Source organism: Nicotiana attenuata, unplaced genomic scaffold (genome assembly GCF_001879085.1).
Source record: "Nicotiana attenuata strain UT unplaced genomic scaffold, NIATTr2, whole genome shotgun sequence".
NCBI lineage: Eukaryota > Viridiplantae > Streptophyta > Magnoliopsida > Solanales > Solanaceae > Nicotiana > Nicotiana attenuata.
In genome coordinates, this window is record NW_017671904.1 from 95629 (window position 1) to 112618 (window position 16990).

The following is a 16990-nucleotide window of genomic DNA, read 5'->3' on the forward strand; positions in this document are numbered from 1 at the left end:
CTCTGCCAGTGAACGAAGTATTCTGCGTTCACGTAGGGTCCGGTTAAGGGCTGCACCCTAATGGGGTGTAGTGTAGGCAGCCTACCCTAATGAAAATATCAGTGGTTGATTCCACGGGTCAAATTCGTGACGGTCACGCAAAGACAATTGTACCGCTGCTTTCAAGACTCCCCTTTAGAGTTAAATAATATGTATTCTTATTTTAATGTTTAGCTAATAAAGTTAAATTATTCGATGCGAGTAAACATTTATGGTCTCTCTCACTACAATTTTGGCATCTACAAGAATCTTTCTAAAACGACAATACCAAGTAACCCAAAGTTTCCTTTTATATTTCACGTACCTTTCTTTTGTTTTCATCTTTTAATTTCCAACCCCACCAACCACTCCACACCTAAAAGCCCTCTAAATTTCCAATATTTAAACCTCTATTACTTTCTACCATCAATCTCCTTTCTGTTCCGATTTCTTCGCTTGTTCACGTACGCACATTTTCAATTTTGACGTCTTTAACGTTTGGTTTATATCTTTGATTTGGTCATGTTCATTTTCTTGATTTATTTATAAGCACATTTCGTCAAATATATTGTTGTTTTGTTTGTAGGTATAAGGTACGTAGAGATCTTGTTTTGGCATTGAGCGATTGATTTGAATAAGTCGATCGCTCATAATTTGTTGTTGTTCGTCTATTCTTTTGGAGAATTGTAGTTTGTCGAAAAAACAGAATGGCAGAAGAACAAAGAATACAAGAAGCAGGAGGGCATAGGCTTTGTGCAAACAATTGTGGATTCTTTGGCAGCCCAACAACTCTAAACCTCTGTTCCAAATGCTATAAGGATCATTGCATGAAAGAACAACAATCACGAGCGGCCAAACTTGCAATGGAAAAGACTCGCCCCCAACCACAACAACAACAACAACAACAACAATCTGAATCAATATCTTCGTACACGCCACGCGTGGAGCCATTGCCAATTCTTGAAGTCTCACAACCACGTCATGTGGTCGAGACTGGGGCCCCTCAGGTACAGTTGGATACTTCATGTGGGTCCCCTAAGGTGCAATTGAATATTGCAGCCGAGGCCCCCCAGCTGCAGTTGAATACTGCAGCCGAAGCTCCTCAGGTGCAATTGACTACTGCAAACGAGACCCCTCAGGTGCAGTCAAAACGGTGTGCCACGTGTCGGAAGCGGATTGGTTTAACGGGTTTCAAGTGTAGGTGTGGGGTCACATTTTGTGGTTCACATAGGTACCCTGAACAACATGGTTGTACCTTTGACTATAAGTCAATGGGAAGGGTGGCCATTGCCATGGCTAATCCATTGGTTAAGGCTGAGAAGCTTCACAAAATTTGACTCAATTAATTAATTAAGGAGAATTAATTTGATCATTTGGTCCATGAACTGGTTGATCAAACGACCAAGATGTCGTTTTGGTGATGCTCATGGATTGATGATTTATAATATGGAGTTGTTGCTAACCACAAGCTGGTGGATGGGCTTTGAATTATACATTTTCTTTAATAATATAAGTTAGGATATTTTATTGGTTCTTTAATAATTATACTTTAGGATATTTTATTGGTTCTTTAATAATTATAATATATGGTAGGACTTTGGTTTCTCTAATTTCCTTAATTTGTTGATTCTAGTTAAAGTTATTTACTACAACAGTCAAGATAACATAGTTTTAATTCCATAACTACTTAATACGAAACTTGCTTTTCCCATGCTTTCATCATATCATTATTATTTTCTTATGATATAATGTGTGTGCGCACGCGCAAATGGTATAATTCTCCAAGTATCTTAAATTGAGCACGCATACAATGTGTGTGCGCGCGCAATTATATAATTCTCTAAGTATCTTAGATTGAGTATGTATATAATATGTGTGCGCGCGCAAATTACATATGTAATACATGAACTTGGCTTGTTGTTTTTCCTACGAAGTGACATGGAAAAATCTGAATGTATGAACTTGGCTTGTTGTATTCAGTTTATCAATTTTTCTAACAATTACTGCATAACAATATGTAAAATGCACATACTTGTGATTGCATGTTTGTTTTTAATTGTTTCAGACTTATTGACAGTTTCAATAAAATTAAAATTCTTTCATCAAGTGAAAATAGTATAACGGAGTGCTCGTACATATTATTTTCTTTTCCAATGTGAATACCGAATGCGATTCAACAAAGGCGAAAATAAATGTGATAATATTTCTTTTTAAATCTGGTAACATCTCTATTTATCTTAATTAGAAGGGGTTGTTTGAAGAGCAATAATAATATCCGATTGATTATTATGCTTTAAGGAACATTCAAGATCAAAATAATATTTTTTCAAATTTCTATCATCTAGTGATCTCAGTTTTTTACCACTAAATAGAAAACCAAAAATATTTTCATATGCTTCTAATTATTCACATCTATTTTAAGGTGAAAAATAACTTGTCTACTACTGTCTTCGGTCCATAATAAGTGATTGTTTTGGCTTTTATTTTGGTCCAAAATAAGTGTCCTTTTATATAATCGAGAAGGAATTAATTTTATATTTTCAAATTTTGCCCTTATTTACATACATCAATGTGTCAAGTTAACAACATATAAATTTTAATTAAGGATAATTTAGTCAAAATACTTTTTTTGCTCTAGGAGTCAGTATTTTCTTAAGGGGTGTGCCAAAGGCCAAAAAGTCACTTATTATGGACTAGAGGGAGTATGTATAAAAAGTAATTAACTATAAAGGACTCTTCAAGAAATTTTGATATTTTATTGTCAACATTCTCCTCAAATTATTTCTTCTTATATATCACACGTTTCTTACGAAATTTGGGTTCGATATTCATTTCAAATGCAATTTCCTTGGCAGAAGGGACGTCAGTACATTTGAAATGAATATCGAACCTGAATTTCGTAAGAAACGTGTGATATATAAGAAGAAATAATTTGAGGAGAATATTGATAATAAAATAACTATTTCCACTCATACTCATCCCGATAGGACTTCACATGCCTAAAATATCATATTAATACCCATTTAACATGTCCACACCTAGTCAGAATTTACGGAGTATTACACAGAAATCATAGCAGTTGCAAATCCTTGTCTCTATATTCGTTAAAGAAAGAAATATTATTTTTTTACTTTATAAAACTTTTTTTTAAACTTAAATATAATCTATTAGGTGTTAAAAAAAAAGGAGGTCCCCACAAATGTGAGACCTAAAGCAATTGGTTTACCTGCTTTACGGAAGGACCGCCGGGTGAAGTGGTTGATCATAAAGAGGAGACTTGATTCATTGATTGAGTCTGACAAACAGTAAATTAATTGTTTTAATGTAATACTCTTAGGGTAATTTCTTGTTAACCAAATGCTAGTGTCAATTTTTAGGATTTGATCGAAGATAAGCAGGTGTTGTTATCATCATATTCAACCGTCCAATCACATTTTTTTGAGAAAACACTTTTATTAAAAATTAAAAGAAATTTATTCAAAAGATTTCCTTAACCTGTCCAAACATCAATTTCCATACGCAAAACTACTCTACAAATACCTTTAACCATTTCACCTTTTTAAAGGGAAAAGAGAAGAAGAAATATGTTATTAAGTTAAGAGTCGTCCCTTTTTCTTTTTTCTTTTCTTGGGAAAAGATAAAAAATTATTCATCTATATGAAATATATTAATTTTTTCTTTTTGTTATTGTAATGATACGGCCGATCGTTTTGAGTATTACAGTCTTGTTTGCCCATTTGCTGCTTATTTTATGCTCAATTGTGATTATGTGACTCTTCGGGGATGTTATGGAATAATCGGGACACTTAGTTCCAAGATTAAAAGCTTAAGTTGAAATAACTAACCAGATGATGATTTATGTATAAACGACTCCGGAATGAAATTTTGATGGTTTCCAATAGTTCCATATGGCTATTTTGGACTTAGAAGTGTGTCCGGATATTTATTTGGAAGTCCATAGTCGAATTTGGGTTGAAACGGCGAAAATTGGAAAATTAGAAGTTTTAGAAATTGAGAAGTTTGACCGAGAGTTGACTTTGTGGTTATCGGGATCGAGCTGGGCCGTGCTCTAAACATTTATGTTTGGGCTTGATTTGCCCTATAGAGTACTGAGTGACTGACTGTCAGTTACCATTCATATTAAGGGTTGGATCTACCCCGTATAGTACTGAGTGATTGAGTACTCTGAGGGTGTGAGTACGTGAGGCTTTCATTGTGTTGCATCTCCTACGGCATGTACATAGGCATGTAGATAGAGAGATGTCATATTCCCCATATCATTTAGATTTGGTCTATTGTTACTTGTATTGAGTTTAACTGTTGAACTTAAAAGCATGCCTACATTTCTGTACTGTTATTTCTATAATTGGACCGTACTTGTTGAGCTCGCCACTACTCTCAGCCCAAAGGTTAATCTTGTTACTTATTGAGTACATTGGGTTGATTGTACTCATACTACACTTTGCACTTCATGTGCAGATCCAGGTACTTCCGGATTCGGCTGCTGCTAGGTTTTGGAGATTTATCTATTGGAGATTATCGAGGTAGTTGCCGTGGCGTCCGCAGACCTTGACTCTCTTTCCTTTCAGTTAATTATATTGTTCTATATTTTTAGACAGTATTTTATTAGTCACACTATATTGTCATTTAGATGCTCATATACTCAGTGATACCGGATTTTGGGAATTTATTGTATAGAGACACAGTATTTTGTATCAATATTTATGGGATTATACTTTTAAATTTATTTATTAAGTTTTCATACTTAAAGAATTTTGTGATTTATTGTGGTTATCGACTTGCCTAGTATTGAGATAGGTGTCATCACAACATGTGAGATTTTGGGTCGTGACAATTATATTGAATTATTCATACTCTTGTGTTATCCTAATGGAGCTTCAGTTTGAAGTATAATAAAGAGTCATTTAAACCATGGTTAAAAATAGCCTTTTTTTTGCTTGGGTCAAAGGTACCAATAGCCGTAAAGTACAAAAGAAGAAAAACTTAAAATATGTTTGTGTAATAGCCTTATAGCATGTTTGGCCGAGCTTTTCCTAGGATCAAAAGTATCTTCATTTAAAATTTAAAGTGTTTGACCAAACTCATTTATGTGTGGGTGGGGGAGTCAATTTTGACTTTTATTCTTGCCAAAAAAAAAAATCCCTTAGCAAAATATGTATATACCGAAATAACCTTACTTATTTTAGGTCATTTTGAAAGAATTAGAGTACTTTTCAATTTTATTTTTATATTTTATTTAAATAAAATGAAAAACTTATAATAACAAGATGATTTATTTTATAATATTAAGTATTAAGTAAATCTTTTATATGTCAATGCTTTCCCAATTAAAATATCCTCTCTATCAGTTGTTGAGAGAGCAAAGTGTGAGCTTTGAAGGGTGTGAGGCTATGAGCCATGGAAGTAACTCTGTCTCACTCATCTTCTTCTCTCTCTATAATCCCTACTGCATTATCTGCTAAACCCCACAATCCCCATTTCAAATTGACCCTAAATATTCCAAATTCATCATCCAAAAATCTCTGCTCTAGCATTTCTGCTTCTTCCAAATTTTGTTGTACTTGTCTAAGAAACAGGGCAACTTCAATATCAGCTTCTTTTTCATCTATTACACCCACTTCCCCATCTTTGCGCAATTCTTCTACCACTCAACGCCACTGGATGGTTCTCATGGAAACCCCGCTAAATGGGCTCAGTTCCAAACCTGAGGTCATTGATTACTATGTTCACACCCTCCAAAGAGTCTTGGGCAGGTACCTGTGTTTCCTTAAATAATACAATAATTAATCTTCACTATGTGCTTGAACAAGAATATGTGTTGTTAATTTGAAATTCCATAAACTATTTCCTTTTTGTAATTTTCCCGGTACTTTTGAGGTAACTATAGTCGAATACAATTGGACGCTTGTAATTTTCACAATATCAAATTGCATTTGCAAAAAGCCCCTTTTCAGTAGAGAAGCTCGTAGAAAATAGCTCCTTTTGGCGAATATAATAGGAGTATATATTGTTTTGATTGCTTCCTGTTGAGTTTTTTTGGCTAATGAAGCTCTCCACACTAACTACAAAATAATGTCTGGCCTAGTTATTGTTAAGTAGATAAGAGTACCAACAAATATTTCCATGTCATTGGAGCCTGCTCTTTTTTGGAACATAAATTAAAAATTAGGCTCCATTAATGTAGAAATTGACTTGAAATGACTCATTCTGTATTTTGATGCATGTTTCGTGCCTGAGGGTCTACCAGAACAGCCTCTCTACTTTTGACTAGGTAGGGGTAAGGTCTACGTACCAACTACCCTCCCCAGACCCCACATGCGGAATTTCACTAGGTTTGTTATTATTGTTTCGTGCATGAGGAATAACTAATATTTCTTCTCCACTTCAAGACTCTATTTATGTCTTATCCAGCTATACTTGAGTTCTCTTGAAAGATGTCTTACTATGGGAGTTGGTGCTGATTTTTAACAACTATCAATTCTTCATGAAACAGTGAGAAGGATGCTCAAATGTGTATATATAATGCTTCTTGCAATGTCCCATATGGATTTTGCTGCGACATTGATGAGGAGGTAGCTAATGAGATTGCTGGTAAATTCTTGTCTGCTCTTTTGCATAACCTCCGCTATATATCAGTCAAGATTGAAGGCATTGTTATTGCACCATAAAATAGATATAGTGCATGCTAATTGTAAAATACTACTGCTCGCTCCGTTTCAATTTATCGGACACACTTTCCTTATTAGTCCATTCCAAAAACAATGACACATTTCCGTTTTTGGAAATAATTTAACTTAAACTTTCCCTTTTACCCATTTTACCTTAATAGAAGCTTTTATAGCTACACGAATTGAAAGTCCCCCAAAAGCTTTTACCCTATAAGATCTAAAGACCACAAGTTTCGAAAGTCTTCGTTTTCTTCTTAAACTTTGTTTCATCAAACTACGTTCCATAAATTGAAATGGAGGGAGTATATGTTTTGGATATTCGCTTAACATTTCCTGTTTGCTAGGACTTTGAAGTGATTGTTCATTTCTGAATACTAGGTGTGCCTGGGGTATTATCAGTTATACCTGACCCTGATTTTAACTCAATGGTGAAAGACTATAGCTACCCGAAGGGTCAGTTAAGTTCCCTATCAACTTCATACACTGAAGGCTCATCATTGTTTCCGGCTGGCACTTCTAAACATTGGCTTGTTCGAATGGCCAGGCCATCTGTTGGAGTCATAAGAAAAGCCCCGGTTGTTGACTATTACGTTCAAGTTTTAACCAAAGTTCTTGGGAAGTAAGTATCTGTTTCTGAGTGTTAATATATTGTTATTTCCACCACATGTATTGACGTTTTGCTAAAAGGATGGATTGGTTCCTGGATGACAGTGAGAAGGATGCACAGATGTGCTTATATCATGTGTCCTGGCAATCCAATTATGGATTTTGTTGTGAATTGGATGAGGCATGTGCTCAAGAATTAGCTGGTGAGCATACATGTCATACTAGTAATCTCACCCGTAATTTGTATTAATTTTTTTTATAGTGCCAGTAAATATCTTGATGTACTAATGCAGGAGTACCTGGTGTTCTATCTGTACAGCCAGATGAAAATTTTGAGTCAGACAATAAAGACTATGGAGGTTTGAGATCATATCTTACTTTTACCCTGTTGAGTGCTACATCTTTGATGTTGAGGATTGGGTCGCCTAGAAGAATATCAAAATGAAAGCCATAAATGTGAAATGTCATAAATTTATTGACTTCTTTAAACATAGTAATGTAGTATCAGGAAGTTATTTTAAAAAAGAAAAGATCTAGTATATCAATTCAACTTGAAGATTCTTTTCTTTTAAATTTTCTTTTGCATGCTCTTTTATAAACTTTAATTTCCAGGTTCTACCCATGATGATTCTAACTTTATAAGATGATCATATCAGCCCTTCATCTCAGAGATTAACTTCTTCTTCTAAGGGTGAATAAACCTTATTACCATATATGATATTGCATGTTGACCTCTTCAAAATATTCCATTGACAGTCTGGTCCTTGAAGGTGACTTTAGCCGTCTTACTCAAAATCAATACCAGTATCCACACATTAATCTAAAATTGCTCCCACTTAGATTTCCAGAAAAGAGTTGTCATCCCTAGGGAAAGGAGCCTTTAAAATGATTTCCCCCAGAAATCGAACGAGAGGTTTGTGCTCTTGAATGTTAGTTTGGTAGTAAGAGGTATTTTTAGTTTTAAAAGTTGCTTGTAGCTAATCATCTTTTACTTTTAGGAAGCTCGACTTGTTTTTTTTCCCCCTGTTCTCTATCCTTGATTTTGTATCAGCAAAGAGAGTAATGCTATGGCCAAGTTGGATTTGTAAAAAGCATTTTGATTTCGCTTTCTATTGACTATATTTTTTGTTAAAGGATGGAAGTGTTAAAAGTAAAGACTGTAGGTGTTATCTTTTCTATCAGAAGGAAAATAAAAGAATCTAGTATTACCTCATGCTCCTCTCTCGTAAATATTCAAATTAAACATGAGTTTCTTGACTACTTATGCCTTTGCGGAACTTCCTCGACATAGTAATGGAGGAGATTGTTGAACTGGATAAGTTATTTGGTTCACTCTCTCTTCACTAAATGTACATGGGAGATACATATTCATCCAGTTTGTCACAACGCTATAGTACAAAAGAGCATATTCTTTAAAACTAACTGAGTTGATCGGTTAAACATGGATGAAGCTATAGGTCACTTCATTGGTCTTATATTTGGGGAGGGGAAGTCGCAGACAGAACTAGTTGTAAACAGTGATGTCCCCAAAATTTTTGGGAATAGCTAATTACATGCAATATTCTCTTTTTTTTGGAAGTTTGAATAGCCATGGTTTCTCAGGTGGGAATTTGAAGCTGAGTGAAGATTCCCAGGAATCTGCAGCACCAAAGGGGGAAACAGATGTTATAACGAAGAAGCTTTTTGTGACTGGTAAGTTGCAATTCTACATTCACCTCCAAAAAGTGTTGTTCATTTCCTAAATAAATTACTCCTTTTCCATTTAGTACTAGAGATTACATTACAGATTGTTGCCTTATTTCAATTATCTAACTGTTTGCAATGCACCTTGTATGCACAGGTCTGTCGTTCTATACATCTGAGAAAACGCTGCGTGCAGCATTTGAAGGCTTTGGTGAACTTGTTGAAGGTGTTTATACTTGCTGTCTTAAGATTTACTGCTTGATAGTGTAGTTATAAGAAAATCTATGCTCATGAATTTTCTCTATATCCTAACAGTTAAAATCATAATGGACAAAATTTCCAAGAGGTCGAAAGGTTATGCTTTTGTCGAGTACACAACAGTGGAGGCTGCAAATACTGCTCTCAAAGAGATGAATGGCAAGGTAATTTTGGAGCAAATTGCTTTATTTTACTTCCACAAAATCATCTGTGCTAACAGAAATGATAACTTTATTGATTTTATGTTTTACAGATCATTAATGGCTGGATGATAACAGTTGATGCCGCTAGGACGAATCCTCCAAAATACAGCAGAGGACGACCCGGAGCAGCTAGGTAACATTATAGAAGCAGAGAGATTATAGATAGGAATAGAGAGGGAGAGCTGTTATATTCTCTCGGCATTTTTTGGAGATACAGGGAGCCTAGAATCTGGTTTGGAGCCTTAATGCACAACCGAGCTACACGTAGAAGATTACCACTTTGTTTCTTCTTTGCATGATACTGTATCCAAATATTCCCGTGTAATATTCACTGCTCAAATGATTGGGCCAGTTTTGAAGGTCATGCAGTCAGAGGCGGACCCAGGATTCGAATTTGATAGGGTACACTATCACTATTATGCGGTCAAAATTTATATTTATTAAAGTTTAGCGATTTCACATATATATTTAAGTTCCGTGTTGAAAATGCTAAGTTCAGTTGAAAGAGTACGTTCTAACTACATCCACATCTTTATCACAGAATCCTGTAAATTGTCCTAATGACTTTTCATTCTGTATGTAGAACTGCAGATGATTTGCCTCAATTATGGTAACGTGTGTTTATATCTATATGCCTTTGCTTTTAGCTAGGGTTGCTATCTTGTTCCAGCTTTCTGGTATTAATAAGAAGGCAGATCAAAGGTTCAAAAGTCTATTCCTCAAACAATAGGTAAATTTGTGTATTTGGAAACAAAGCCCGTCTAGCTCAGTTGGTAGAGCGCAAGGCTCTTAACCTTGTGGTCGTGGGTTCGAGCCCCACGGTGGGCGCCATATTATATGTATCTTTTTCATTGTGAAAAAAAATACATATGTTAATAAATGTTAGTAAAAAAGAAAAACCACATTTCTTTCATTCCATCAGAAATATTGACGTTCCTTTACTATTAAACGATGGTCTGAACGTGTAAAATTACATGAAATGCTTTTTGACAAAATAGCATTAAGCTGTACAGCAAAGCAAAAGTAGCAACCGCTTAACATCAGCTCAATGGTCCTTCAAGTAAGAACCTGACTGATTATTTCTATTTATCACACGGCTGTCAGGTTTTATCATTTGACTACACATTATATCGGTGCAATAATAGTTACACAATTTTGTATAGAAAACCAAAGAGCATTCATCCTTCCTCACCGAACTCCTTCGTGAATCTCTCGTGCACCTCAAGATCTGCTTTGCTTACTGTTGGCTTCTGTTTCCATAGTACTCTGTCAAAATCTCTTATGCTGATTGGCGGTGGTGTTATCTGCAAAAGTATCAACCAATAATTGGTAATCAACAAACAACCATACTGCATTAGCTACTTTATAACGGTGTCAGTTCTTAGCATGACCCATCATAACGTCGGATATCTATTATAATAGTGTCTTAATAACTTCTCCCACTTTGTTTTCCTTTTTGTTCAAAAGTTTGGCTTTGGAGACTTGAAAAACTATTTTATGCATCTGCCATGTCTTATTATAAATCTTGTTGTGATACCATTGCACCTAGAGTGCCAAGAATGACGTAAATTTCAATTGCAGGTAGTATGAAATTCATTTGCAGAGTTAACACATGGCATAACACGGGCAGCATTATAGAAGGCATGACTACATGAATGTAGTCGTCTATCTGCCAGAAGCAACATATGTCGTTACCTTTGAGGCTAGCCCTTGTGCGGCAAGCTCCTGCATATTAGTCTGAATGGCACCTGGTTGTCTAGGTCCACAAGGCACCCACAACCCATCACGGGTCTTAATGAAAAACTCAGCATCCTGAGTTTTACGTACAGGTTCAAACAAGACTTCATTTACCTGTTATTTAAAGGAAGATGAGAAAAGAGCAACTTCAGCTACCTTTGAGAAGCATTGCTGACCGTATTTCTTTGGAATATTAGACCAGCTAGTATTCAATAAAAAGTACGATACTTACACATACAGAAATGTCTGAACCTGAAAAACCTTCTGTTTTCCGAGCTAGTTGCTCAAAATCACTTTCTGTCAAGTTGTGAGGGGTGTCTCCTAAATGTACCTGCTCATGAACGTAAATAAGATTAGTATGTCGCAACATCTGAGATCAATGCTCCGAGAGTATTCCTGATATGCTTAAAATATTCGCATGTACCTTAAACATGTGCTGCCTTGCCTTCAAATCTGGTAGGGGGATGTAAATTCTTTTGTCAAATCTCCGCCTAATAGCCTGAGGAAAGCTACTCGTTAGACAGGAACGGAGAAATAACTCTAACAAAACATGAAGTTAAGGAGTGTTGAAAGACCCTTCTAACCTGGTCTAATGAGTAGGGAGTGTTGGTCGCTGCAAGAACAAGAACTTTTTTGTCATCATCGTGCCCTACACCCTAGAAGGCATTGAAGATAGTCAGCATAAAGCAATATGGCAAGTACTTTGCAATTTAGAAGGAAGCAATAAAAGAAAAATAGAAATAGAGATGCATGTAAAAGTTCGCTGCAGGTAATATCAGATTCCCCCAGGAAATTTCCATGAATCGCGTGATGTTCTCCACGGGTAAGATTTAACTAGATGGAAAAAGTAGGAAGGACCTAATCCTTTTGATATATGTCACAACAATTTAAACATAGGGGAGCCCCAACGTCAGAACTTATCCTTTCCGGAGACATATTCTAAAATCTTGCAGTCAATGTTCAACCAACCTGGGAGTTTCCATTTTTGCCCTAAATATCCCTTTTATTTTATTTTTTAAATATGTCTGATTCTTATTGAATAATGTCCACAAAAGTATTCTGGAAGGGTCCATTTCTATTTTCCTAGTACCATCTTAGATAAACTCATTTTTGCAAGCTGTGAGTGTTGACAGGAATACAGAGAACTTCTTAACTGTATGAAATGTTCACAGTAGTTATAGGGTTTAAAATACTGAAAATGCACTGCAAACAAGGGCAGGGAATGATAGAATGAAAAAGCTTTATGTTGCATGATGGCTTAGAAAAGGTCTAAGAACAAAAGAGGCTTGAATTTTTTTGAAAACTACGCCTGTTCTCAGAACTGAAAAGCATCGGCAAGAGGAAAAGAAGCTGAAGGAATTGCTTCTTTGTAATTGTATTCTAAGCCAAAGGAAGCACCAAAAACTCTGAGATCACTTAACTCCGGCACAATTGCTTAAAAACTCTGAACTTCATACCAAAAAATACAAAAATAAAAAATAAAGACTCAAAGCCCTGTCCTATTGAATAAAGTTTTTTTCAAATCCCAAACCAAACTAGGACATAATGTCAAATATCTAACAACTATTCCTATGTAACTCCAAGCAAAACATCTATGATTAGTTTGATTAGGAATAAATTCTGCCTATAGCAAAATAGTTGAAAATAAGAACTCAAAGAATCAAGAAAGCAGTTGCGATATATCCTCAGAACAGAAGTTACCTGCATCTGTACAAGAAGCTCAGTTTTGATACGTCTTGATGCTTCACTCTCACTACCCTCACCTCTTTGGCCACATAAGGAATCAATTTCGTCTATGAATATTATTGAAGGAGAACTTTCTCGGGCCATTTGGAATAGATTTGACACAAGTTTTTCACTTTCACCCATCCACTTTGAAACAAGGTCTGACGAAGAAACACTGCACGACCGAAATAGGACAATTTCAAATGCATGATTTTTGTTTTTTAAAGCAGTCAAATATACTAGGTTGAATAAAACATTGACTTCTAGTCTCTCTTAACTCTTCCTCGCCTAGGCAGTGTGTCTTTGCATGCTTGTGTTTGGGAGAGTGATGAACGGGAAATGGATAACAAGCAGATGTTTTCACTTTTTATGTGCTTACCTTTTACTTTCATTCAATGTTTTTGCATTTAACGATAATGGACACTAATATATACACAAAGCATTCCCGCTAAGTGGAACTGAAAGCATATCTCTTTCTCCAAATGTAGAGAGTTCCAAAGTGATGCAAGGGGAAATGGATAAGAAAGAGATGTGGTGAATAAAATATATCCTTTGCCATTAATAGAATGCAGAAGAATCTGAATCTTGCGCACCAGTTTTAGCGTATTACCTGAAAAAGGTAGAATCAGCTTCTGTAGCAACAGCTTTTGCTAGGTATGACTTTCCTGTTCCAGGTGGGCCATATAACAAAAAGGCTCTCCACGGTCGACGCTTGCCTGATAGAAAAATGCACAATGAAACAGGAATATTAACTCAACAAGCTATGAACATAATGGACTTCTATGTATATTTTCATACAGTTCTTGACTTCTCGTAAGGAAGTGGCATGACTCTTGAAGTTGCAATCTGAAAACCTTCTTTAGAATCTCCAACTAAATACCATAAGGGACTTCATGGTTAGTGTTTATAAACTTTTGTTTGGTTACTTTGAGTAGTGTAAAACTTGTTTAAGGCTTTTAATAGTGTCACATATTATGAAGCCACTCATAAGTTAGTCCCTTTCTTTGTTGTGATGATCATCCATCCCGTGAATCAAAAGTAATTTTCATATATGTCATCCAATTAATCCAGTTAATTAGCCGATAAAGTAATTCTTATCAGACATGATATCATGAGACAAGTAGTTACTAATAGCTCACACAAGTTCCTTCACTGCAGAGACCAAGCAATTATGTTAATTAGTGTTTCACCAACAGAACATTCACTTCCAATTCAAAGCATTAACCATTGTTTAGGGAAGAAATTACAGCGATAAAAAATTAAGAATTGCAGACAGCCAGAGGAATGATATCACATTTTAAACCTTTGCTCACTTCTTATATCAATCTTGAGACTAATTTATGTACAGAAACACAAGGGAAAAAAGGGGGAGTACTAACCAGTGAAAAACTGAGGAAACTTAACCGGCAGTATAACAGCCTCCTGCAATGCCTGCTTGGCACTCTCAAGCCCTGCTACGTCGTTCCACTTCACATTAGGCTTTTCCCTAATAATAGCGGAATTAAGTCCAGATCTTAACTTTACATTCTCTGCATCATCACCCTCTGCTCCTCCATTCTTTGGCTTTGACTTTGCACGCGATGCAACAGCAGCATCTCCATTGGATGCTGGCGGCCCACCTCCTCCCTCGTCTAGAACAGCACGAATCTCCTCAGCCCTCCTCAAATACTCCACAAACTTCTGCGTAATTGCTTCCTTAATCTTGGGATTCTTCTCATACTTCAAATGTGTTTTAAAATACTCCAAAGCATTCATATACAGCGAGAACGCCTTTGCATAATTTCCCGCATTATCTTCCTCAACTGCTTGCTTCACATAAGCTACTGCCTGCTCCTTGAAATTGCTATACATCTTTTATTCACAAACCCTCATGCAAAATTCAAAGCTTGAAACTTTTGACCAAAAAACCCGAACCCACGAGCAACAAACTATATTTTCAATCCTCCCAACTACTTTCAAGATTATGATTTCCTGTTCACCAAAAACCAGTCAGTAAAAGCCAAGTTACTATTTTTAACTACTTCTTAAAAAACAACAACCATTATTGCATATGATCAAAACCAAAGAAACTCAGTTCACAGAATATCTATGTATTTCAATAAAACAACATATATAACTTAATTGGATCAATCAACAATTCTAGTTTGAAATATGATATCAAGTTCAAACCTTTAAAGTCCTGTACAACAAAAACCACTCAATCAAGCCAAGTTCTTATCTATTTTACTATTTCTTCAAAATAAAAACCACCCCTTCTGCATCTGATCAAAAATAACAAAACCCAGTTCAGAATTACCTGAATATTTCATGAAAACGACATATATAACTTGATCGGATTAAATTTAGAGTTCTAATGTATATGATCAATAAGTAATATATATGCAAAGGCAAATCCAAAACCAACTATGAAAAGGGTAATCGAAATTGAGGTAAAGAAATAAAACAAACCTTTGAATTAGTAAATTGCAGCTCCAATTGAAAAAAGAAAAATATGTATCTAGGATTCAGCTTTTCAGCGGACGCGTTAAAGTTTGGAAAATTCAGAGAAGGAATAGTTATTAAATTGAGAGTTTGAAGTTAGGATTTGGTGGTGTCCAACTTCCAAATTCCAAATTCCAGCAAAGGCACTCTGGCAATTCCTCCTCCTTTCCTTCTTTTTTATTTTTTTCCTCTTCTTTTTTTGGGGTTTTCTCCTTATAATAATGTTTCTTTTTATTTTTAGTTTCCTTGCGGTTTCGTCGTAAAAATAAAGGAAAAGAAAGTTTCCTTCCTAATTTGATTGAATATAGTTCTTAAAATAAATTAAAAAGTTCTATTTTAAAATAAGATATAAATACTTGTATGATTATAAATTTTTTTATTAAGAGTAAAAAACTTAAAATTAAATTATTTTTAAATATAAAAACTATTATTTTATTCTACAAATTAAAAAAAAAAAAAAAAAGATCTCGTACATTGAGATGAAAGAAAGTAATGTTTTTCATTACTCTTTTTTTTTCCTAACCAATTTTAGATTATGATCAATAGGAAATTGGTTTTTTACATCATTCTTTAAATTATTGGTTGGATTACAACATCCGACTTCCTCTAAATCGTTGTTTTGTAATTAGTTCACATAATGTCATTTTTGCATGCATGAAACAAATATCAATTCTGATTTACGTATTTCAATAATTAAGAATGCAAGTGGAGAGATAAATAACCTTTTATTTGGACCCACTACTATTTTTAGAATAGTATTTGTTTCTTCTAGTTAGTAGTTATTCTTATCCTAATTACCAAGCATATATGTAGTTGTTTCCGGCCTAAATTGGCCAAGGTACACCAGTCTTTAGTCCAGTATGTTCTTCCTAAGGTGGTAGGGAATGTTGGGATATACTACTAACCATGCGGTTTAAATATAGTATTGTGTTTTATTTTTTATGGAATAATTGTTTATTTAATTTATCCAATTTAATAAAGTACTATTTTAAATAAATCATTTGTTACATGTGTGTCCTTTAGTTATGTAGAAAACAATTTAGTGTATCGAGTCTTAGCTCATACACAAAAGATTAAATTGTCGGTTCTCATAATTAATAAACTATGTTTACAATCGAAGATATTATTGGGCAAAATATCTTGATGATTGTAGCACAAGATTAAAGTATAATTTGTCTTGATTATCGGAGTGGTTTTACTCCGACATCTTGTGCTAGTATACTTAGTGAATATTGAACAGACCAAGTAGAGAAAAGATGTTATAGAAAATATATATATAACATTTTCTCTAATTCATTAAATGAGCTTATACTCGTAATCTTGATATAATTATTATGATCAATGTGATTTGTTTATTATTTTGATTTATCAAAAGGTACAACTTTATTCAGAGTTAGTGTATGCCTAATAGATTGACAACAACGAATAGCATTTGTGAAATAATAATTATTAGATAGAATCCATGACTCGATTTTGAGTTTGATGATACCCCTTTATGTAAACTTATAAGTTTTCATGTGAAAATCCGGCCGGTGGATTTTGTATCCGTCACATGAAATAGTTTAAGCGGAATTATAAAAGATTTAATTA

The 16990-nt window shown here is 34.8% G+C and overlaps 3 protein-coding genes and 1 non-coding gene across 4 annotated transcripts; 3 read left to right on the plus strand and 1 right to left on the minus strand.

Moving 5' to 3' along the window:
* The first annotated feature begins 379 nt into the window (after window positions 1-379).
* LOC109210825 (zinc finger A20 and AN1 domain-containing stress-associated protein 4-like) lies at window positions 380-1623 on the plus strand. Its single transcript, XM_019374297.1, has 2 exons — window positions 380-482; window positions 605-1623. The coding sequence occupies exon 2, from the start codon at window positions 726-728 to the stop codon at window positions 1353-1355; it is 630 nt and encodes a 209-aa protein (XP_019229842.1). The 5' UTR covers window positions 380-482; window positions 605-725; the 3' UTR covers window positions 1356-1623.
* Window positions 1624-5362: 3739 nt separating this feature from the next.
* Window positions 5363-9984, plus strand: LOC109210824. Its single transcript, XM_019374296.1, has 9 exons — window positions 5363-5792; window positions 6533-6630; window positions 7086-7326; window positions 7419-7516; window positions 7607-7672; window positions 8916-9005; window positions 9154-9222; window positions 9312-9418; window positions 9508-9984. The coding sequence occupies exons 1-9, from the start codon at window positions 5437-5439 to the stop codon at window positions 9592-9594; spliced, it is 1212 nt and encodes a 403-aa protein (XP_019229841.1). The 5' UTR covers window positions 5363-5436; the 3' UTR covers window positions 9595-9984.
* A 228-nt stretch (window positions 9985-10212) lies between these two features.
* TRNAK-CUU lies at window positions 10213-10285 on the plus strand. The gene has a single exon. It is a non-coding gene; the product is annotated as a tRNA-Lys (tRNA).
* An 85-nt stretch (window positions 10286-10370) lies between these two features.
* On the minus strand, window positions 10371-15594 carry LOC109210819 (protein SUPPRESSOR OF K(+) TRANSPORT GROWTH DEFECT 1-like). The gene is made up of 9 exons (XM_019374291.1): window positions 15368-15594; window positions 14299-14890; window positions 13530-13635; window positions 12896-13094; window positions 11779-11850; window positions 11619-11693; window positions 11427-11525; window positions 11153-11308; window positions 10371-10761 (listed from the first exon to the last, which is right to left on the minus strand). Exons 2-9 carry the CDS (start codon window positions 14768-14770, stop codon window positions 10636-10638), a joined length of 1305 nt encoding a protein of 434 aa, XP_019229836.1. The 5' UTR covers window positions 14771-14890; window positions 15368-15594; the 3' UTR covers window positions 10371-10635.
* Between the last annotated feature and the right edge of the window lie 1396 nt (window positions 15595-16990).

What these genes read in the sequence shown, in the direction of transcription:
- LOC109210825 (XM_019374297.1), top strand. Translation starts at nt 726, where the DNA reads ATGGCAGAAGAACAAAGAATACAAGAAGCAGGAGGGCATAGGCTTTGT.
- LOC109210819 (XM_019374291.1), bottom strand. Translation starts at nt 14,770, where the DNA reads ATGTATAGCAATTTCAAGGAGCAGGCAGTAGCTTATGTGAAGCAAGCA. An exon ending in GCTGATTCTACCTTTTTCAG is followed by an intron (nt 13,095 to 13,529) that starts GTAATACGCTAA and finishes TCGGTCGTGCAG; the next exon opens with TGTTTCTTCGTCAGACCTTG. An exon ending in CAAGGCAGCACATGTTTAAG is followed by an intron (nt 11,526 to 11,618) that starts GTACATGCGAAT and finishes GTTCATGAGCAG; the next exon opens with GTACATTTAGGAGACACCCC.
- LOC109210824 (XM_019374296.1), top strand. Translation starts at nt 5,437, where the DNA reads ATGGAAGTAACTCTGTCTCACTCATCTTCTTCTCTCTCTATAATCCCT. An exon ending in CTCCAAAGAGTCTTGGGCAG is followed by an intron (nt 5,793 to 6,532) that starts GTACCTGTGTTT and finishes TTCATGAAACAG; the next exon opens with TGAGAAGGATGCTCAAATGT. An exon ending in GAAGAAGCTTTTTGTGACTG is followed by an intron (nt 9,006 to 9,153) that starts GTAAGTTGCAAT and finishes TTGTATGCACAG; the next exon opens with GTCTGTCGTTCTATACATCT.